This window comes from Bubalus bubalis, chromosome 8 (assembly GCF_019923935.1).
Source record: "Bubalus bubalis isolate 160015118507 breed Murrah chromosome 8, NDDB_SH_1, whole genome shotgun sequence".
NCBI lineage: Eukaryota > Metazoa > Chordata > Mammalia > Artiodactyla > Bovidae > Bubalus > Bubalus bubalis.
Window position 1 is genome coordinate 100,807,431 of NC_059164.1, and position 23,150 is coordinate 100,830,580.

The following is a 23,150-nucleotide window of genomic DNA, read 5'->3' on the forward strand; positions in this document are numbered from 1 at the left end:
CCTTCCTCCGATGCACGGCCACGCAGGGCAACGCCTTACCTTACCACACTGTTTACACTTTCCCTCCTGCCGACGCCTGTGCACCCAGTGGTGACGCACAAAGTTCTGTGGGAAAACAAAAGTAAATGAATACATTTCAATCTGCAAACTCCAGAACTCCTTTTCTTTTAAGTGTTTTAAGAGTAGAGAGTCCCATGAACAATCATTTAAGCCCATCTTAGCACAAAAACAAGTATGTGCCTGTGTGATTTGTTTAACAATAAACACGAATCCACTTGGGAAAACGAAGCTAAGTCTCCATCTTTGGTGATCTTTCATGTTTGCAGAAACCATTAGTCATGCCTTCTCTCTGCAGCTTCCTGGTGACAAATGCCTGTAATGAATTCCTGGTACTCTGCTTTCTTCTTAGTAAAAACATGGTTTAGGTTTGTGACCTTGGGCTGGGAGGTAACTGAGGTGGGTAAGAAATATTCTTAAAGAAAGGAGGTGAAGGAGAGAAGGACAAAGACATGCATTTTAGAAAACACATGTGTATTTAATGCTTTATAAGTGCCAGGCAAGCATCATACTCAATATTTGTGTTAAGAAGAATTTTAAAGAAATCAAATTCTCAGAAAGAAATAGATCTCATGATTTGAGAGTTTGTTTGTTTGTTTGTTTTTTAACCAGCAAAAGTAGAGGAAGAGAAACACTGAAGAAAACTGATGACAAAGACAAGAGACATGGGCATATCATGAAATTCTGCAATGAGGTTGTCCTTAGGTATTCTGAATGGGATCAGTTTCCAAGGTCTATCCTGGGCTTGTTTGTGTGTGTGCTTAGTTGCTTAGTTGTGTCCAATTCTTTTGTGACCCCATGGACTGCAGCCTACCAAGGCTCCTCCGTCCATGGGATTTTCCAGGCAAGAGTACTGGAGTGGGTGCCATTGCCTTCTCCGCTTAGTCACTTAGTTGTGTCCAATTCTTTTGTGACCCCATGGGCTGTAGCCCACCCGGCTGCTCTGTCCATGGGATTCTCCAGGCAAGAATACTAGAATGGGTTGCTATTTCCTTCTCCAGGGGAGCTTCTCAACACAGGGATCCAACCCATGTCTCCTGCATCTCCTGCCCTGGCAGGTAAGTTCTTTACCACTGCACCACTTGGGAACCCCTATTCTTGGCTTGTGCTGTAGGAAACATGGAAGGTCCTTTTCCTTCTAAATAGATAATCACTCAAGAAGCACATGTCACCCAGCTGTTGGGATGCTTTATAAGAGAGAAAGTGGTCTTCAGGCCTAATGCTACAGGTAAACCCTAGTAACCTACTCACAATTCGTCTCTCTTAGGCCAATTCACCTAAAGTACTTGTTATTGTTTTTATCCTGTCCTTTTCTAAGAACACATACTTTACCTGAAATTAACATTTGTATTGTCAGGCCACACTCTATGTTTTCCCTTTAAAGTAGGCCCTCTAATGTATATTCAATTGCAAATACTTGCTGCTGCTGCTGCTGCTGCTAAGTCACTTCAGTCGTGTCCGACTCTGTGGGACCCCAGAGATGGCAGCCCACCAGGCTCCCCCGTCCCTGGGATTCTCCAGGCAAGAACACTGGAGTGGGTTGCCATTTCCTTCTCCAATGCATGAAAGCGAAAGTGAAGTCGCTCAGTCGTGTCCGACTCTTAGTGACCCCATGGACTGCAGCCCACCAGGCTCCTCCGCCCATGGGATTTTCCAGGCAAGAGTACTGGAGTGGGTGCAATTGCCTTCTCCGTGCAAATACTTACCTAATGCCTACTATCCAGGCATTGTTCAAAGTAAGGAGGGACACAGAAAACAGATCAATGTCAAGAAAAAAAATGTTAAGACATGAAATTCAGAGTGACAAAGATACCTCTAACAAGCATTAGCATTATCAATTCCAAATTGTCACCTCTATTTCTCTTCATTATGTCAAACCAATTTAAATTAAAACTTAACAAAGATCCTGGAGGAACAATGGTCTTTTAACTATAATAAGATATAAAGAAGTATAATGGTCCTACTAATTAGTCTAGTTTTTGTCTTGCTTTTTCTACTGTGGCAGTTTAATAAAATAAGGACACAATTCTTACACTGTTCTCAGAAAGAAGCTAATAATAATAGTTAACATTTCTTGAGTACTATCTCTGTGTCAGGCACTTTTTAAAATGCCTTAAAATACATATCTAATACCATACACAAAAATAAGCTCAAAATGGATTAAAGATCTAAATGTAAGACCAGAAAACTATAAAATTCTTAGAGGAAAACATAGAACACTCTCTGACATAAATCACAGCAAGATCCTCCATGACCCACCTCTCAGCGTAATGGAAACAAAAACAAAATAAACAGATGGGGCCTAATTAACCTTAAAAGCTTTTGCACAATGAAGGAAACAATAAACAAGGCGAAAAGGCAGTCTTTAGAATGAGAGAAAATAATAGCAAATGAAACAACTGACAAAGAATGAATCTCCAAAATACATCAGCAGCTCACACAGCTCAACACCAGAAAAATGAACAACCCAATCAAAAAGTGGGCCGAAGAACTAAACAGACGTTTCTCCATGGAAGACATACGGATGGCTAATACACACATGAAAAGACGTTCAACGTCACTCATTATCAGAGAAATGCAAATCAAAACCACAATAAGTACCATCTCACGGCGGTCAGAATAGCCGCCATCAAAACGTCTACAAACAATAAATGCTGGAGAGGGTGTGGAGAAAAGGGAACCCTCTTACACTGTTGGTGGAAATGCAAACTGTTGCCACCATGGAGAATAGTGTGGAGATTCCTTAAAAAACTGGGAACAGAATCACCATACGACCCGGCAATGCCACTGCTGGGCATACACACCAAAGAAACCAGAATTGAAAGAGACACACGTACCCCAGTGTTAATTGCAGCACTGTTTACAATAGCTAGGACATGGAAGCAACCTAGATATCCACTGGCAGACAAATGGATAAGGAAGTTGTGGTACATATGTACAATGGAATATTACTCAGCTATAAAAAGGAACACATGTGAGTCAGTTCTTATGAGATGGATAAAACTGGAGTCTATTACACAGAGTGAAGTAAGCCAGAAAGAGAAACACCAATAGAGTATATTAACACATATATACGGAATTTAGGAAGATGGCAATGATGATCTTATATGCAAGACAGTAAAAGAGACACAGATGTAAAGAACAGACTTTTGGACTCCTGTGGGAGAAGGCGAATGATGGGAGAAGGTGGGATGATTTGAGAGAATAGCACTGAAACATGTATATTAACATATGTAAAATAGATGACCAGCACAAGTTTGATGCATGAAGCAGGGCACTCAAAGCCAGTGCTCTGGGACAACCCAGAGGGATGGGGTGGGGAGGGAAGTGGGAAGGGGATTCAGGAGGGGAGGACATATGTGCACCCATGGCTGATTCATGTTGATGTATGGCAAAAACCATCACAATGTTGTAATTATCCTCCAATTAAACTAATTAATTAAAAAATGCCTTACATATAATAATAATTTTAATTTTCATGAGAATTTTCATGAATAGAGGTGCTATAGAGTTGATAACTACTAGTAAAACCCTGAATTGGTAAAAACATTGAAATATGTCTATACTGATTGATAAATTGCAGTTCGGTGCTTCTACCATCCCTCTGACTCCTCCATAGCTACCATAGCACCCTCCATGCCCTCAACACTGCACACCATTTCTACCTCCTCATTATTAAGAAATTAGAATGTTAATTCTGGGCATAACAGGTCTCTAAAATTCTGGAGCTCTCTTCTGAAAATAAACCATGTTGCCTGGACAATGCCATTGGGTTCCACCACAAAGTCAGAAAACTGGGCTATGCCCCACTGATGGCAGCTGTCTGTCCAGGTATCAATATAAACAATTCAGGGGCCTATGGCTGCAAGTCCAGGAACCTGCTTACTGTCCATACCTCCAGGTCAGTGCAGAAACTCTACTGGGATGAAGGTACCAGACCCTTCACCTCATAGATGAGGCAGACTGCTCCAGCTTTTCAGCCCACCCACATGAGAAGTACTGCCTGGGAGGACAAGGCCAACTGCCAATTGTACTCTATCCCAATTCACATCATTGTAGGGCAGCTTATCAAAAGGTCTGACTTGAATTATCATCATCATCCTCATTTTACAGACGATGAAACTAAGGTATAGAGTGGTGACTTCAAATGTCAAGGGCTGAGCAAGGATTCAAACCCAGGCAGGCTGGCAAAAGAGCCTGTATTCTCAAGCACTCTGTTGCAGTGCCTCTTCTCTGCTCTGAAGCATCAAGTTCAAGCTCTTTCAATAAATGATTTCAATGACAGTCAGTAGTGGAAATATTGAATACATAAAAATGTCAGGCGGTATTATGAGAGATAGAAAAATTTACTATAATTGCTGTTAGTTTAGCAGAAGCTGGGGGAGAATGAACAATAACACTGAGATGTTAAGAGAAACTCTGCTTATTGAGATTATAAATCAGCTAATGACTCTCCATTTAAGAATTGAAGGAGGGAAACACTGGAAGAATTTGATGCAATTACCTATGAGAAATCATGATTGACTCACGGGATTATTTAGTGAGTGACAACCTTAATCAAAAGATTAAACCAGCAATTTCCACAAATCAACAATTATTCAGAAACTATGAGAGGATGAATCATTTGTGAGGTGACATATATTGTTTGGTAAACAGATTTATAATACCATGTAGTTTAGTTTATTTAGGGAATAAAACAGAACATTTTTAAATTGCTTATTTAAATACTTATGACTCTGCAAGTTGTTGAATATTTTTAATATCACCCTTCCTAGGAAACAGGTAGGCAATTGAGGCACAGACAAAATAACTCATACAAATCACCACTGTAGAAACTGAGTAATTGTCTCTGTGACTTTGATTTGAGATGTCAAGTATCCATCTATTTAGAGGTCTTCTTAGATCTGATATAAATTTTTTTCTATTGCTGCTTAAACATAGCTTGAACAAAGTGAAAGCCAATAAATATGTGTTGAATTGAATGAAATTCTCAACCTAATTTCCTTGACAAATCACATAGCTACCATTTTGGAGGATCATCTATTGTTTTTTATCAGTTAGGGGAAAAAGAACACTTCTAGAGAATCACTGCTGTTTTATCATCCATCTTTCCCAAGCACTTAAATTTTTCATACTATTTCCTTTTGACTATTATTCATTTCTCCTAAATTATTGAACTGAAATTAGACTCAGAAGCCTCACACTGCAAATGTGAGTGTTGATACATGCTGTTAAGATAGCAGAGCAAGGCTTCTAAGACTATAACATCTTTTTATTGTTCATCAATAATCTGAATTATTCATATACCACCGTCAAATACTGGGTAAGAATAGGGTTATTACTTATGGGTGTTAAAATCTTGGCGATCCATTATTTCAGGGATTATTTTCAGTATGGTTAGCAAAAATGTATAACACAATTGCTCAATTATTATCCAAAGCAGCCAGTTCAATTCATAATATTCAGTTCAGTTCAATCGCTCAGTTGTGTCCAACTCTTTGCAACCCCATAGATTGCAGCATGCCAGGCCTCCCTGTCCATAGCCAACTCCCGGAGTTTACTCAAACTCATGTCCAATGAGTTGGTGATGCCATCCAGCCATCTCATCCTCTGTCATCCCCTTCTCCTCCTGCCTTCAATCTTTCCCAGCATCAGGGTCTTTTCCAATGAGTCAGTCCCTTCGCATCAGGTGGCCAAAGGATTGGAGTTTCAGCTTCAGCATCAGTCCTTCCAATGGACATTTAGGATGGACTGGTTGGGTCCCCTTGCAGTCCAAGGGACTCTCAAGAGTCTTCTCCAACACCACAGTTCAAAAGCATCAATTCTTCAGCACTCAGCTTTCTTTATAATCCAACTCTCACATCCATGCATGACTACGGGAAAAACCATAGCTTTGAGTAGACAGACCTTGGTTGGCAAAGCATTACTCATAGGGTTTTTTAAAGTATCTTAGAAATTATAGACCAATCCAAGCAGCTTATGTCTAAGGAAACTGAGTCCATCTGGAATGTTTCAACTTAGAGGAGTCAAACCAACATTCATTAAAAAAAGTCCAGGTATCAAGCACCCCACAAAGCCTAGGAGACAGTGATTAACAACCCCGCTCCAGGTCCCAGCCCTAGAGACACCACTGAGGGAAAAAGAAGCAGAGATGGCCTTGGAACACAAGTCAAACTAATTCTAAAGTGACTGTTTCTTTCATTTACATGAAGTAAACTAAGGTCTTTTAATTAAGAATCCCCATGGGTCATGCATCCCTGGTGGCTCAGTCAGTAAAGAATCTGCCTGCAGTGTGGGAGGCCTGGGTTCAATCCCTGGGTTGAGAAGATGCCTTGGAGGCAGGCATGGCAACCCACTCAAGTATTCTTGCGTGGAGAATCCCATGGACAGAGGAGCCTGGTGGGCCACAGTTCATGGGGTTGAAAAGAGTCGGACATGACTAGGTAACTAAGCACAGCACACAGCATGTGACATAAGAATCATTTCCAAATTGTACTCTTAGAATAAGAGTTCTTAGAGATTTGGGGGAAAATTAACCCCTTCATGGGCTTCCCAGGTGGCTCATTGGTAAAGAATTTTCCTGTGATGCAGGAGACCCAGGTTTGATCCCTAGGTCAGGAAGATCCCCTGAAGAAGAGAATGGCAACCCACTCCAGTGTTCTTTCCTGGAGAATTCCATGGAGAGACCATGGGGTCACAAAGAGTCAGACACAACTAAGCAACTAACACTTTCACTCCTCTATAAACTCATTTGGTCAAAAGATATTCACTGATCACATTTTCTGCATCCTGCTTGGTACAATGAGTTTGGAGCAAACTTCATGAGTGATCTCCCAAAGCTTACACTACAGGAGGATGGTAACAAACAAGCAAATGAGTAATACCTGTAAATAATTATGACTCACAAAGTGCTCTGAAGGGCAGAACAAGGTGCTTTGATAAAGAACAATGTGTGACCTATTTAGAGGTGGAAATCAACAAAGACCTCTGAGGGGCTCTAACTGTAAGAAACAGCTGGTCATGAATAGAGATCTCCAGTGCCGTGACAAAACACACAAATATCAGAAGGTGAAGAATATCTTGATGTGTGCCTCAAGAACTGAAATCCATGTGGCAGACGGATGGGTTGCAAGAGGTTGGCTGGCCCAGCCTATGTGGGGCTTTTGACTTTTCATGCCAAGCCAAGGAGTACAGTTTTCCTCTAAATGACATGGAAACCACTGCCAAGTTTTAAGCTGTAAAATGATATAATCCAATGTTCACTTTAAAAGATCACTCTCTTATATCATGGTGGATCGATGGGGGAAATTAAAGAATCCTGGAGAAGTTACTGCAGTGGTCAGAAGCAAGGGATCATGGTGTCTCAGTCTAGGGCACTGGCAACAGAAATGGAGATAAATGCACAATTTGAAATATATTTTATAAATAAAATTGATAGGGCTGGCAAATGGATTAAGTGTGGGGAGTACCTGAGAGAAGCATCATTATGACCCCCTGTTTTCTCATTTGGGGAGTTGGACCAATAGTCCTCTCATTTTCTGAGATACAAAACAATTGAAAAATATAGTTTTTACATTGATGGCAATAGAGTTTGGTCGGTAAAGTATTATATTTGAGATGACTCTGATACATTCAATGGGCATATCAAATGGAACTCCAAGTGTTGTCAACCCAGACACGATACTGAAAACCAAAGGACTGGAGTTCTCCCAACGCCAGTAGGCACAGTGTAGTCCAGTACTAACAAGCCCAACAAATACGTAGAAATCAGGGAGTGAACAATGGAAGGACTATCCAGTGAAATATTTAAAAGAAACATCAAGAAAGCTGTCATGACAGGACAGCATTTCAAGAGGGAGGAAATACTGAGTAGTTTGAACACATTTGAAAGACTGAATAAGAACAGAAAATAGCTAATGAATCTGGCATCAAGGAGATATTGGCAAGATTTAAAAAAGTAATTTCAGTGAATGGGTAGAGTAAGACCAGATCAGAACAGGTTAAAATGCCCAGGAGGGAAACATGCTAGAAACAGTTTATATGGCTAACACCTTCTGGAACTTTAGCACTGAACACAACACTGAGAATCAGAGCTGCAATTAAGACACAGTTGGTAATTAAGGAATATTCTTGTTTGTTTTTGTTTTTTAAAGATGGGAGGTCTCAGAGCATGTTAATGGTGATAGAAATAATCTACAAGGAAGGTGAGGATTTGAAAATGCAGGCATGGAAGAAATAGCAAGTCCTTGATATGAAGACAAAGGAAGACACTGAAAACACTTATGAAGGGTCTGGCTTCACAGAAGAGAAATAATACAGCTACTGAAAACACATCCCCCCAAATCCTTATGTTAGAAATTAGAAACAATCACAATTACCTATCCAAATGGAAAAAGAGAAATCAAAGGACAGGGAGCCAAATATGGATACCCTGGTTAGAAATTTATAAAGTCCATCTTAAAAAACTCAAAACGATTTCTTCCATTGTCCTAAATAAAACGTCTCCTTCATTTGAGCCATCACTGAGTTATCCCTTGGCCAATGCTATAGTGTATTCCAACGACATCAAGGGTAAACACAACCCTATCATTTTTCTTAAGACTTTCTCACCCTACATATGACCCATAACCAACCTCTTGCTGACATAATAGACAAGCACAGTGGGAACGGACAGCTAATGGGGACAGCTATTTTTATCTCTCTCTACAACCTCCACTGCCAGCCTATTCTCACTCCATGTTTTCTCCAAATCTCCTTGTATTAATCAGTAACAATATTATTCTTCTTCACTGCGTCTTCATTCATTAACTGTCATTAACACCAATCTATACTCAGATATCTTCTATTCCTATCTTACCCAGTCATCAAGCTTATAGCTTTAATTGCTACCTCGAAATGCTGACAATTCACCAATGTCTAACCTCTAGCCCAAGCTTCCTCATAAGCTCTAAACTTATATAACCGCTCAGCTTTCTGTTGGATATCACCAATTGGGAGCCTCAGGACAACTCAAACTTGAGAGTTCTACAACTGAACTCATTACTTCTCTACCATATCCTCAAGGCAATTCATTTGCCAGCATATTTGTCCTTATAGTCAAAGGACAGGGGAGCTTGGCATAAAGCTATGGTTTTTCCAGTAGTCATGCAGAGATGTAAGAGTTGGAACATAAAGAAGGCTGAGTGCTGAAGAACTGATACTTTCAAATTGTGGTGCTGGAGAAAACTCTTCAGAGTCCTCTGGACAGCAAGGAGATCAAACCCGTCCATCCTAATGGAAATCAATCTTGAATATTCACTGGAAGGATTGGTGCTGAAGCTAAAGCTCCAATACTTTGGCCCCCTGATGCAAGCAACTGACTCACTGAAAAGACCCTGATGCTGGGAAAGATTGAGGGCACGAGGAGAAGGGGGCGACAGAGGATGAGATGGTTGGATGGCATCAGGGACTCAATGGATGTGAGTTTGAGCAAACTCAGGGAGTTGATGAAGGATACGGGAGCCTGGTGTGCTACAGTCCATGGGGATCACAGAGTCAGACACCACTTAGTGACTGAAAACAACAAGCCCTGTCCTTGTGTCCAAAATCCAATCAACTAATATATCCTGACCATCTTATTTCCTTCAAATTCACATTTACCAATTTTCTCCATCTCAGTATTACTGTTAGTTCAGATCACCATTATCACTTCCCTAGACTAAGAGAATAGCCAATTTCCTCCGTGCCTCTAACATTGCTGCTCTTGAAATACATGGCATCCCCTCCACACTGTAGCCAGATTAATATATTCTGCTTAAAATTGTTCAATGCCCCTCTAATTGCTATGATGATGAGACATGCAACTTGCATCCTTGCTTATAAGAGCCTTCGTGGTCTCGCTTCTGCTTATCTCTTGGGTCTCGTGCCTTCCTTGTTTGTTCCTCACTTTTGAGCCTGTGTGGATGTGTTCTGTCTAGAAGGTGCTCACTCACCCCTGAGCTGACGATCCCCCGAAACTTCACTTAGATCAATCCTTTGGGTCTCAGTTTAGTTGCCACCTCTTCCAGGTGGAATTAAAATAGACCAAAAGCCAATAAAATACTATTTCTTTCTTACCTTTTCAATTCTACCACCATTCCCTCCCCCTACTTTCTGGCTCATTCAATAGACCTTCGCTCTCCAGGGCATTCTATGAGAAGAAGAAAGGGGAGCAGACACACCCTGAAGAGACTTGGAGGGGGGGTTACTGATTGTATTTGTTGAGATACTGATAAGACACTAATGTGAAATGGAGGGAGACAAGATTTTTTTTAATCCCTGATGACAATGAATCCAGTGAATCAATGGGAAATAAAAGGTGGTATTTGCGCTAGAGCTCTGAAATACTTACTTCTCTTGGTGATCTTGAACCTCCTTCTCGAAATGTTGGTTTACATCTGAAATTAATCTGTCATTTAAAAAGAAAAGTGTATTATATTAGGGAGAGCACCTAACTAGAATTACCCTAAAAATTACCTAGAGTTACCCTAAAAAACCAACAAATCCCATGGGCGAATGACAATACTTGCTGTTATTGTGAAGAAATAGGCCCATACCAGGCTTTTCTCTCTAACCTTTTTATTCCTTTACCCAAGAGTCAACATGAAATGATATCAAATTAAAGCTCAGTAAACAATAGAGTGGATGTAAACTTTAAGCACAGTCCTCCCATTATTAATCTGGTGATAACGTTGGACTTCTAGGTTTTTAAAAGAGCATAGCTGTCAAGAAGTTGAAAATGAGAACTGACGCTTTGTCTTTGAAGTCCAAACACTTGCAGGGTAGCAGAGATTGCAGCAGGTGGCGCTGTCTCACCTTTTCTAGCTGTTCAATGCAGGCGGTATGGACGACAATCTTACAGACCGCACACTTCCTCCTGAGAGCTGATTTCTACAACAGACAATTCAGAAGACAAGGAGAAACGTTAGCAGTCTGCTCTGAAAGGTTCCCTGGTAGTAAAGAGAACATTCAGAAATAAGGCAAACATAAACCAATTTAAAACTTCATCATAGACATTCAATAATATGACAAGCTTCATCAACAGTCCTTTGATCTACTAAGCAGCTACACAGTCACGACTTAGGGTGGCCGAGATGTTCTCTTTACAACATAATTATATACTAGATGTTATATGTTGAGTATATACTATGAGCCAAGTTCTTTATTCTGCTGTTTTTTCCTTCTCTAAGTTTCATGACCTAACATGGTAGGCATTATTATCTTCTAATTTTTTTTTTTTTTCATGTTTACTCTAAGGGGTAGGGCCAACATCCCAGGTTCAAAACAAGCACTCTTTCCCTACAGTCAAAGAGTCTACATTTCAAGGGGCCTTCACCTCGGGGTTTTATTTCCAGCACAAACCTAAACAAACTTACTTGGGTTTCTGCCCAGATAGTCTGGAAAGTAAAAAGACAAGTCTAACTTTTACTAATCATTATCATCATCATAGCAGCAGCAACAGTAACATAACAGCAACTCACATGAATGTACTACCTGCCATGTGCTAGGTATTCTAGGAAGCACTTCACAAACAGTAACATTTAATCCTCACCACCCTGAGAAATAAGACACTATTCTTACTTCCATTATACAGATAAGAAAGCTGAGGCACAGGAAGTTATACACTTAGAGCACAGCAGGGCCAGGTGGTCTGAAACCAGACTCCTGCTTAAAAGCATTACATAGTTTGGCCTCACTGACACTCAGTGCGAGTTAAAAATTCACAATAAAAATACTCCCTGAGGCTGATCTTTTCTCTAACTAAAAAACAAGCAGTAGAGAGGGGGAGAGGAAGGTGTGGAAATCTTGATTCATTGCTCCTACTGCCATGGAAAGTGTAAGCTACCAACCCTCAGGTCTCTCTGTGAAGGACAAGCTAAAAGGCAGAATTGCATGAATAATTTGGGGGTTTGAGCACTGAAAGAAACTTACTATAACAAAGCCAATCTGTGAAATAGCCCATCAAAGCATTGATGTGTGAAAGGCCCCGAGTCCCTGTCCTCAAGAAAGGCACTGCCACAGGGTACATTCTGAGGACTGGCTTCTCCTCCTGGGATTTGATTTTTGAGCTAAGAATTGAGGTGATACTGCTACAAAAGGAGCCTGGAAGAAATGCAAACCAGCACCTTGGGAGGGACAGAATTGGCAAAGAAACTACAGCCTCCTGCCTCCTAGACGGCTCTACCCATTCACACACGGGGTCTCCATCAGACACCAGTCAAGCACCAAGAACACTGCAGTCAGTACTGCGGCAATGACGTGTGTCACCCTAATACCCACTGACTAAGGTTTAGGTACTGTGCTTGCAAATGCTTTCATCATTCTTGGTTTTCCTCTGCCTGAGGAAAGGACACGGTCTGGAACTTTAAGCAAGGTTGGCAATCAATTGATTTTGCAAAAAGACAGGATAAAGGGAAACCCAAGCATCTAGCTACACTACTGAAAAGTGTCTTGGCTTCACTACTAAAAAGAAAGAGGGGATGATGGGTAGGAAGACAAAGAAAGGGTGGGAGAAGGGGAGAGAGAACAAGAATGACAAGTAGAAGCGGCAGCACCAGCAGCGGCAACATCACTCAAGGCAACAGTAATAACATTCTAGGTTTGTAGTTTTTCATGGGCTGAGTGCCCATTAGCAAACTCTTGATGCGCTCCTGTTAGCTGGAACTCCTGGTGGGGACCACCGCTTTAGTGTAACCTGCAGCAAATGCATGGGGCTCTAGAGTCCTGTTGCTCAAGAGTTACAGTGATGCTTGAGAGTCGATCTCATTCTACTCGTTATCCACCAACCCCTAGGAGATTTCACAGCAAGCAAGCAAAGTGACACTCTCATGGTAGCAACCACTTACAGGGTTATTCAAGGCCACCTGAAAAGCCTCCCTCCAGTTAAGTCCTGCCCTGGTCGAGCTTTGCGTCTGACCGTGTGCTCTGCGCTGGGGTCTGCACAAGATTGCATACGGGCTCCATGAGGCTCCTAAGAAGCCACTGGGGATGGTGGGAAGGGACAAACATGCACTCATTGAAGCCAGAATACCTCTTCCTTGCATTGCTTTCTGTCTGGATTTCAAGTCAGAATCTTTTTTGAATACAGGATCTTGCCTGGAAAAGTTTGAGAGCCAGTAGGTTAAGACCGTTCTCTCTCAGTTTCCTAGGATAATGTGCAGTTACACTGATACATCAGGTTCAGTCCCTGGGTCAGGAAGATCCCCTGGAGGAGGGCATGGCAACCCACTCCAGTATTTCTGCCTGGAGAACCCCATGGACACAGGAGCCTGGTGGGCTACAGTTCATAGGGTTGCAAAGAGTTGAACATGACTGAAGCGACTTTAGCACACATCCACTCACACGGATAATATTCATGTGTAATAATTCAAGACCAATGTACTACAAATGATAATATATGAAGAAAAGTGCCTTACACTATAAAACTGATTTTATTTAGACAATATTGAATTTTAAAGGACCTCATAAAATATAATACGTGTTTCTATGCCTTCTGAGGCAGAATATATAAACCATAATCTGAATTTGTCTTTATAATCACAACATGATGCATTTTACTATAGAGAACAGTCATTTTTCTGCTTCCTGTCTTCTTATCAGGCTAGAAGTTGTTGTGTCTGACTTTAGTTGCCCTCAATTTCCTAAATGACGGTTTCTAAACAGCTTATAATCTGATAAATTAGATAATTAAGGTCTATATATAATCATATGCAAAATTAAGTGAATAAATTCTGATTGAAGGCCCCAGGTCTTTTTCCATAGTAGAAAAATATATCGATTTTTGCTTCTCAACTGATGAAAACTGTTTCAGTGAATCAGAAGTCCGAACTGCTGACTTCTTGGTTTATCACTGTGCTTCAATTGGTTCAAGTTCTTTGAAGCAGCTGGATAATAAGCTCCTGGGCAAAAATGCTCAATTCATGCTTGGTTATGTTCCAATTTTTATTTGCAAGATTCAAACTAAATATAAAGATAAAATGCAGGAATCTAGATATTCTAAATACTGTAAGTATTCACCTTTTCTTTAAAAGCTCTTAATTTAAGTCAATACTTTCTTCACTATAAAAAATGATAAAGCAAGAAAAGTCATTCAAATTAAGTTGGCAGATTAGCTGTCATTCTTCTTAGTGGGACAGTTGTGATAGAACCTAGCACCAAAATGCAAATTCAAAAATAAACATGACCTGGGAAGTAAACATGCTTAACAATTATAAAAGTTTAATAATTCGCTCTCTTGATTTAAAGGCCAATTAGGCTTATTGCTTCAAATATCAAGTGACCTCAGTACCTTACCAAGGGTTTCCTCATTTTGTAAAAGGAGGTTCATGAATTTGTAATTGTGTGTGTGTCCATGTGTGCAACATCTGTAAAAACTAGTGGGCAGGCACATCTGGGAAAACTAAAACAATATAGGCTATACTATAAATTACATATGGCACCCCACTCCAGTACTCTTGCCTGGAAAATTCCATGGACAGAGGAGCCTGGTAGGCTGCAGTCCATGGGGTCTCCAAGAGTCAGACACAACTGAGCGACTTCACTTTCACTTTTCACTTTCATGCATTGGAGAAGGAAATGGCAACCCACTCCAGTGTTCTTGCCTGGAGAATCCCAGGGACAGGGGAGCCTGGTGGGCTGCCGTCTATGGGGTCGCCCAGAGTCGGACACGACTGAAGTGACTTAGCATAAATTATATCCCATTATACAATGCTTCCCAGGTGGCGTTAGTGGTAAAGAATTGGCTTGCCAATGCAGCATACACAAGAGATGTGGGTTGGATCCTTGGGTCAGGAAGATCCCCTGGAGAAGGAAATGGCAACCCACTCCAGTATTCTTGCCTGGAAAATCCCATGGACAGAGGAGCCTGGCAGGCTATAGCCCATGGGGCCACGAGTCGGACACGACTAAGGGACTGAGCACACATACAGTGACCATAATTTACTCATATAACCGTGACACCATGAATGATACGCTGTGCTTTAGGATGGTGGGCACAACCTGACCAGCAGACCTACCAGTGACGTAAGAGAACACCTTCCAAGTTCTGGCTGGGCCTGCACGTCTCCCATGCTGCAGGCGCTGCTGGCACTCTAAGCAGCAACAATTCCTTCCAAACTTCAGCTCATCTCAGGCACAGAAGTAAACCAGCCTTAGACCACTGGCACTGGGGATGGAAGCCGGAGAGGGGCTGAAAGGACCAGACGCAATAGTGGTAGAAAGCATGTAACTGTCCCCGAGAAAGAGTTAGTATCTCATCCTATCCCACCTGCCCACTCCCTTTGGTCACAAGTCCCTGATTCATCTGTATCACCAAGCAAGCTATGTTTGCTTCCTTTGAATAAGAGATGTGATTTCTACAAATAATAAAGATCTGGTGGTAGGCAACAGCATTTGATAGAAAGAGAGAGAAGCAAGGGAGGAAAGGAAAGAGGAGGAGAAAGAAAAGGAACCTAGCTTCACAGGTTTATGATTTGTGACAGGTCAAGGCCACCACGCTACAAGGTAACTTAATTCAAATGTCACCCCTAATAATGTGAAATCTGACCCAAGAAGTGTGTATGACAAGGTTGACTGAGCCTCTCCCCAATAAACATCCAGCAAATCTCATGTTTCCCTCAAGATGAGCGAGTCATCGTGCCTCTGACCACATCTCTCCTGCTGTATTTTTAAAGATACCCTCCCCCAATAGACACATACACACACACACACAGAGGTTTAATCACAGAGATCAGAAGCAGAGAAGCAGGAGGAAAAATTTAGTCTCCAGAGCCCATGTGGCCACTCTTTCTCAGCCTCCTGTCTCAAGAGACCTCAGGGGCCAGAGCCTACTGCTGGCCAAACAGTAGTATGGGCCTGGCAGCATCTCATTACAGACAGCGTCCCCAGAACACAGGCTCTCAGATAAAATGCAAGAAACCAATGTTTCCATCAGCCCCACCCCTGTCACAAGGCCACAGGGACAAAAGGATGAATGGCCAGGAAAGTGGCTCTGGGCAGGGATGCAACCACACTAGGAGAGGGGAAGGAAGCAGACAAAGTCCTGGGGGGAGGACGAGATGAGGCGCTGAGTGGTGAAAAGCTGAGAGAAGGCTGGATGACTGTGAAGTAATTAGCCTCCAATTAAAACAAATAAATAAAAAACCAAAAAAACAGAAGGCTGGATGAGGTGGTGGGCTGAGCTTCCAAACTCAGGCTCCCCCAGCTGTCTTCTCCCCAGTAATTCTAAACCTCCTTACCCTTCCCACCTCACAAGAATCATGGTGAAAAAGAGAAGCTGAGTGCTGGGAGTCAGGTAAAGGAGAAACAGCAAGTAGGGCGAGAAGAATTTTATCCTCACTTCTGGACCCGAAGCTCTGTTTACAGGGAGGCACTCTGATGGAAAAGGGAGACAGGGTGATTGGGCCCAGGCAAGGCCATCCCTTCTTCGTCTCCAAGGGTGGAGGTAAAGGAAACCTCCTAAGCCTTCCGAGGGTCAGGAATCCGGCAAATATTTAGTGGGGACTGCCTCTATGGGCAAGGCAAACAAGAACGCTGCTGCTGTCTAATCCTAGGTAAATGGAAAACAAGAGTTCTTTGATTTATTCAAAAACCTAATTAGAAGAAATGACAAGCTTCCTTGGCAAGTGCTACTCCTCTGGGGCGTCTAGGATGCAATCTGCAAATTGGTATTAGGGAAAAAAGACTGACATTATCTGGAGGCTCCATTACTGTGGCTTCAGGGCCAAAGCAAAGGCTTCATGGCCACTTGTGAGGGCGCCTGTCTTTCTCAGATAGAAAGACAGGACATTCTGGACAAATCAAGAGGGTGGGTAGCTGAAGTGCCAGCACACCCCTATTGTGGCCTCTCTTACTTGGCAGGATTGCTACTCTGATGGCAGGATTTCACGAGCCTGGACCTGGGCGCAGAGAGGCCACATGTCAGGACAAGTCTGTGCCCAGGGAGAGTCTCCGAGCCCTCTCTCTCTCTCAAGAGTCTCCTGGAGTGAGACCTCACTCGGTGTGACAGGGTGCCAGCCCTCGCCCTGGGCACCACTGCACATGTTGGAGAGTCCTTCATGTGTCAGGGCGCCACCTGTTTGCACCACGTGTCCTCTGGAGAGGGCTCAGTGGGGGGGCTGGAGCCCTCTGAGACACACCCCATCACCACCATCTGAGATACTAAAGATGCCAGAAGCGCCTCAGAATATATGAAAGAAAAAGGAGCAAGACCAACAGGAGGCTGGGTCAGGGATCAGATAAACTGCAACAGAAGTACTCAGGCAACGCTCACACACACACCAGTACACCTAAATCTGCGGTTCACTGGAATCAGGGCCGTCTGAGGTGTCCGATGTAGTGAACTCTGCATGTTGCTGAAACACGGAGTGCTGAGCAGGAAGTGAAGCGAAGGAAGCTTCTGTCCTTCCTGGGAGAAGCCGCCGAGCCACTTGAGACAAGGAGGACTCGAGACGAAGGTCGTTAACAGGAGAAGGCCCTGCATGGCTAAATGCTAAATGAACAGCTCGGACAATAAAAGCTGTCATTTAGAGCAGAGGCTGAATCAGTAAAAAGCACCTAACAGGGAAAAAAAACACACACACACACACACACAATTCTTTAACTGGGCCTTAAAAGATATATAAATATTTGAAAAATTGAAGACACTGTCGCAGGAAAAAGATCCAGAGTCTCTTTACACAGTAGGCACTGATGCCTCCTAAGAGGAACTGATCCGGCTTCTCGTGTCCAGTGGGGCCCCTAGCCAGGGGCTCACAGGTGTCCATTTGCATGAGTCACTGGGCATTGCATTTCATGGTGGAGTGTGGAGGCTTCTCTGTGTGTTGGGGCAGGCGATCAGGTGGAGGTCCACAAAGGCAAAGAGTAGGAATGCTGGCTGTGGGTCACGAGGAACTCAAAGAGAAATAGCAGAGCAAAACCATTCCCGAGAGGCCCAGGGTTAAAAGGATAAGGTTACAAGGAGATGGGGAGAGTCCCCTGTGTTTCCATACTGCTCTAATCCAACACCAGGAAACACTGCCTGATCCATAATAGGAGCTCAAGAGATGTTCTGGAAGGGAGGGAGAGAGGAATGGAGGGGAGAAGAATGGGTTTGCAGAACAGGCCTTTCTCCTAACATAAGCCCCCAGACTAACCTCAGGCTGGAGAACCGGTGGCTTTGGAATGATGAGAGAAACCTCTTCCCCCTCCAAGGCACAGGCATTCTCAGGGTAGGCAACCCCGAAAGGAGAGAGAAAGTGGGGCCTAGAGGTGTTTGAGGGACAGAAGACCTTTATAAATCTTAGAGGGAAAATGGGGTGTAGAGGCTTCATGGGGAGGACAGCTGAACAAATTTTGTGACAACAAATGGTGTCTTTGGGGAGTTTCAGAGACATCAGACAAGAAGTGTATCTTGCCAAAGGCTGAAAGTGAAAGTATTAGTCACTTAGTCATGTCCAACTCTTTGCAACCCCACGGACTGAAGCTCATGATGGTAGCCTGCCAGGATCCTCTGTCCTTGGAGTTCTCCAGGCAAGAGTACCTGAGTGGGTAGCCTTCTCCAGGGGATTCCCTTCTCCAGGGGATCTGCCAGACCCAGGGATCAAACTCAGGCCTCCATTGCAGGCAAAGCAACCATACTCTAAATTTTAAATGGTGGTTTTTAAGTAATGAGAGTTCATAGTGAAAATCCACATATTAGGCAATGAGGGCCTGAATTGGAATGATAAAGAATGGAGCAGAAGTAAAAGCAGAAAAGCCAGAGTGATGAATCACTGAGAGAGTGGGGCCCTCTTTCCATCTCACGCAGGTCTCCCGAAAGGAGGCCTCAGCCTGGGCTTTATGTCTTTCAGGAATAGACCAGCCCCGGATGGCTGCACTCCAAGTCCACAGTCAGCTTGCTGCCGTGTGTGCAGCAGCTGACTACATGCCCTTGTCTCTCGTACCCTGTTATGGTAGGGACTGCCTCTGAAGTACTGCAATAGAACTCACTGAATGCGCTCTTCAAACAGTAGAGTTTGTTCTGTACTAAGGCACACATTATCTGAAGCACTTTGCATATGAAAGTGTTTATGTTTCCAGAGACACCTCCCCTGAGGAACCGCAGATAAGCCTGTAAATCTCGGGTAGGCAGGACCCATTGGAGCTAAGACACAGAAGGGCCTGCTCCACAGCGCCCCTAGAGACACAGAGAGTAGGAGAAAAGTGCCGTTGTTTGGACATGCATACATTTTTCTATTTCCCCAACAGCCAGTGCATTTTATATTTTTCATGTGAAGAGAAAGAAAACCAAGCTCTTAGAGCAGGAAGCCAAAGGGAAGGGAGCTGAGTATGAAGAATCACATGGAAAAATGAGACTACCACCGGGAAACCTTACCTCTTCTAGAAAAGCAGCCAATCAGGGCTCATGGGAGGAACAATTTGGGAAAAACCAAATTACTAGCTAGCGAGTTAATTCAAAGCTAAAGTTGATGGCTGGTTATCAACTGAAACCTCACTGTGTTTTGACCACTGGATTAGGATTGGAACAAGTCGTGGTCAGAACAGCACAGGTGCATTTTGGTTTTGTTTCTTTAAATAGTTATTTGGCTGTGCCAGGTCTTAGCTGCAGCAAGTGGGATCTCCGATCTTAGTTGTGGCAGGCAGGATCTTTAGTTGCGGCATGTGCGATCTAGTTCCCTGACCAGGGAGCGAACCTGGGTCCCACTCCCTGCAGTGGGAGTGTGGAATCTTAGTCACTGGACCACCAAGGAAGTCGCTAGGTTCATTTTAAGAGGGGAAAAAGGTACATGTCCCTATCTCAATAGTTCACCCTTACAGTGAAACTCCTGGTGGCTCAGGCAGTAAAGAATCTGCCTGCAATGCAGGAGACACAGGGTGGAACCTTGGTCCCACTAGATCCCCTAGAGAAGGAAATGGCAACCCACTCTAGTATTCTTACCTGGGTAATTTCATGGACAGAGGAGCCTGGTCGCCCAGTCCATGGGGTTGCAAAAGAGCTGGACATGACTTAGGGACTCAACTCAACAGTGAAATTTCTACCAAATCAGTCTCTTTAAGAGTGATTTAAAAGTGGCTTATGCTAGAGAATTTAGTTTGTTTTTTGTTTGCTTGTTTGTTTTTAAATGAGAAGAAAGTGATAGGTACAGGCTTCTCTAATGGCCTTTATAAAAAACTGCCACATGACTCTTAGGAGAAGTCTACGTCCTGAAATTTGATTGGGTAACTGGTATACACATCTACTACCTTTTGTACAACTACATAAAATTCAGGTCCAGTTATTGAGACATAAACCAAACATAGATTGCAGCTGTTACTTATGAAATGGATGATGAATGGCCTGCTAAGTTTGTATTGGCTGGTGCAAGTTTAATGGAAACATACCAACACATGGTTGCCCCCAGAACCAGGCTGATGATGCTCTGGGTGCCCCTCATTGACTGGTCCAAGACTGGTGTTCCTTCTACCAGTTTTGCATGGCCATCATGCATGAAAAAGGGACTTCTGAATAATGAACCCCAAGAAATCAAAAATCCATAATTCTATTTCCTATTCCTGATTCTCATTTTACCCAAGGAGATACCATATTTCCATGACTACTATTATTGACTGTCTATGCACTCTGTTACTCTCATCTCTTGTTTTGCTGTGTATTTTCTTCTGCCTGCTTGTCTTTGCCTCATTTCTTTTTTACCATTTGTTTCCTCTGTGCCTCTCAGCTTTGATGTTAGCAGGTTCTAACAGTGGCTGGTCAATAGCTTTAAGTTTATCACGTGTTATCTTTCTGCTTTGTTTCTTCTCAGCTGCTTTTACGGCTGTTCCCTGCTCAGTATTTGTACTCTCTTCAAAGTTATCTCAGATCAAAGCTGCCATGTATCTTTCTGTAGATTGAAGTGCTTCTGTATGTACACAAAAATGTATATAAATACGATTACAAGTATACAGGCACTAATAAGTAGATACTCACGCAACTAGAAAACACAAACACATGTGTACTCACAATTTTCCATCAGTTAGGTGTGAGTTGGACATGTTACAGAAGTCATAGTAGAGACAATGGTGTTTCAATGTTCTCTTAATTGTCTTGTTCTAAGGTAGTGTATCGGGCTTCCCTGGTAGCTCAGAGGTTAAAGCGTCTGCCTGCAATGCGGGAGACCTGGGTTCAATCCCTGGGTTGGGAAGATTCCCCTGGAGAAGGAAATGGCAACCCACTCCAGTATTCTTGCCTGGAGAATCCCATGGATGGAGGAACCTGGTGGGCTCCAGTCCACGGGGTCGCAGAGAGTCGGATACGACTGAGTGACTTCACTTTCACTTTCAAGGTAGTGTATCAAGGGCAAAGCAGAGATCTGAAGCTTGACATAAACTAGGAAACAGAAACCACAGTTTGCCTTTTAATATTTGCCAGCCTGATAGCACCATATATGCCATCTTACTTGCAGCATGATTCCTAATACATTCGCATTATCAGTTTACTCCGTGGAAATACACGGAATTTTTTTTTTCTTCTAAAGTTCACAGCACAAGATCTCTAAACAATAATCTAGAGACATTTACTTTAATCCAGAAGATTGCATCTACTTAGAAAGCCATATCAAACTGTGGTAAATTACCTATCCCTTCACTGTCATTTCCAACATCCCAAACTGCTGAGGACATAATGAAGACAAAGTCTTTCAGTCAGTCTGGCCCAGAAGACCACCATTTCAATTTCCATTCACCCAAAACTGTATCTCCAATTGGCCATGTGGTTTTCCTTCACATACATACAACTACCGATACCATTTTTCAATAAGGATACCATTATCACAAGAGTATTTACCAGAAGGCTGGCAGTGTGATATACACACCATGTGTCTAAGAGATACAGCTCAGCTCAGCTGCACCATGTGGGTACCATTCACCTGCCTTACAGATAAGCAGCTGAGACCCAATGAGACTGAGCAACTTGCCCAAGAGACACTGGCCAGGAGTGGAACTTAGGTCTTTCTGACTCAAAAACATATCCTTCTATTACATCTTACTACTTACCTTTCATTTTACTAGTGATGGATTAGGGGAACAAGACTAATGAAGCTAGGAATCCATTATATTTGACATGATTGCCTTAGATGATCTGTTCTCATGAGAATCCCAAGGAGATGATTAATGACAATCTACCATGACTCCCTGTGCCAAGAATGGTCAATAGCAGTCTCTATCTTCCAGGAGAATCAAATAAGAAGGGCACAACACAGGCAAAACTGGACTTAAAACCCTGCAATACTTGTAGTAGCGAGTGTGGCATCTCCCCGTGAAGAGCCTTAAAAATAAGGCAGAAATTCAAATATCTTGGATTCTAAGTATAATGCTACTTAAATGACAGGGCTTATCTGGGGATTGATGTCTGTATGTGTCTTCCAATAATCTCATCATTGAACTCATTCATTCATTCGGTGAAAAAGGGTAGGGTAATCACCCAGTGCTATACTGTTCTCAGTGCTGAGGATCCAGGCAGAGTCCCGTGCTAAATGAAGCTTATGCTTTAATGGAGGACACAGACATGAGCAAGACGTGATGCTGTTACAAAGACTAGAAAGTGATGAGTGCTGTGAGAGATCTAAAGACTGGAGAAAGGGCTCAGCTGGGCTGGTTGTTTCACCTTCTTTTATTCAGTGCAAGAGAGGAGATGATGACGCGGCTCTGAAGTTAATACCTGGACACCCAGGGTACCCAATACCCTGGCACTGCCTGCTGGGTTTCAGTTTCTGACAACCCCCTGAAACCTCTTTTACTTGAGGAATAACCATCAAAATAACCAATTTTTATTGAGTACTTGTAACTGGCTACATCATGCATTGCTGCATCCACTTTATCTCACTGACAGTTCATGGCAACCATAAGTGGTAGGTATTATCACACTTTAATGTGGCTTATCTAGGCCTCAGATATGAAACTGAGGCCTAAAGAGGTTAAAACAATGAAGGACATCACACAACTAGAAAATCCCAAAGACTAGATTTGAAGCTGGGTCACTTGATTCCAAAGCCTGCATATCTTCTCAAACAAACACCACAGAGCAGACTTTGCCAGTTCCTTGCATCTTTAGAACATCACCTTCT

The 23,150-nt window shown here is 42.8% G+C and overlaps 1 protein-coding gene across 18 annotated transcripts in view; it reads right to left on the minus strand.

Moving 5' to 3' along the window:
* Positions 1–23,150, minus strand: part of DGKI (diacylglycerol kinase iota) — a 502,019-nt gene that overhangs the window by 270,830 nt on the left and 208,039 nt on the right. For 17 of the 18 annotated variants that reach the window (XM_044946917.2, XM_044946916.2, XM_044946915.2 and 14 more), the window contains 3 exons: positions 10,891–10,965; positions 10,427–10,483; positions 40–105 (listed from right to left, as the gene is read on the minus strand). In XM_044946917.2, the coding sequence (XP_044802852.2) occupies positions 40–105; positions 10,427–10,483; positions 10,891–10,965 (198 nt within the window). Of the gene's footprint in view, positions 1–39; positions 106–10,426; positions 10,484–10,890; positions 10,966–15,089; positions 15,222–23,150 lie in introns of those variants that run through there. The other variant, XM_044946927.2, reaches the window with a different exon arrangement.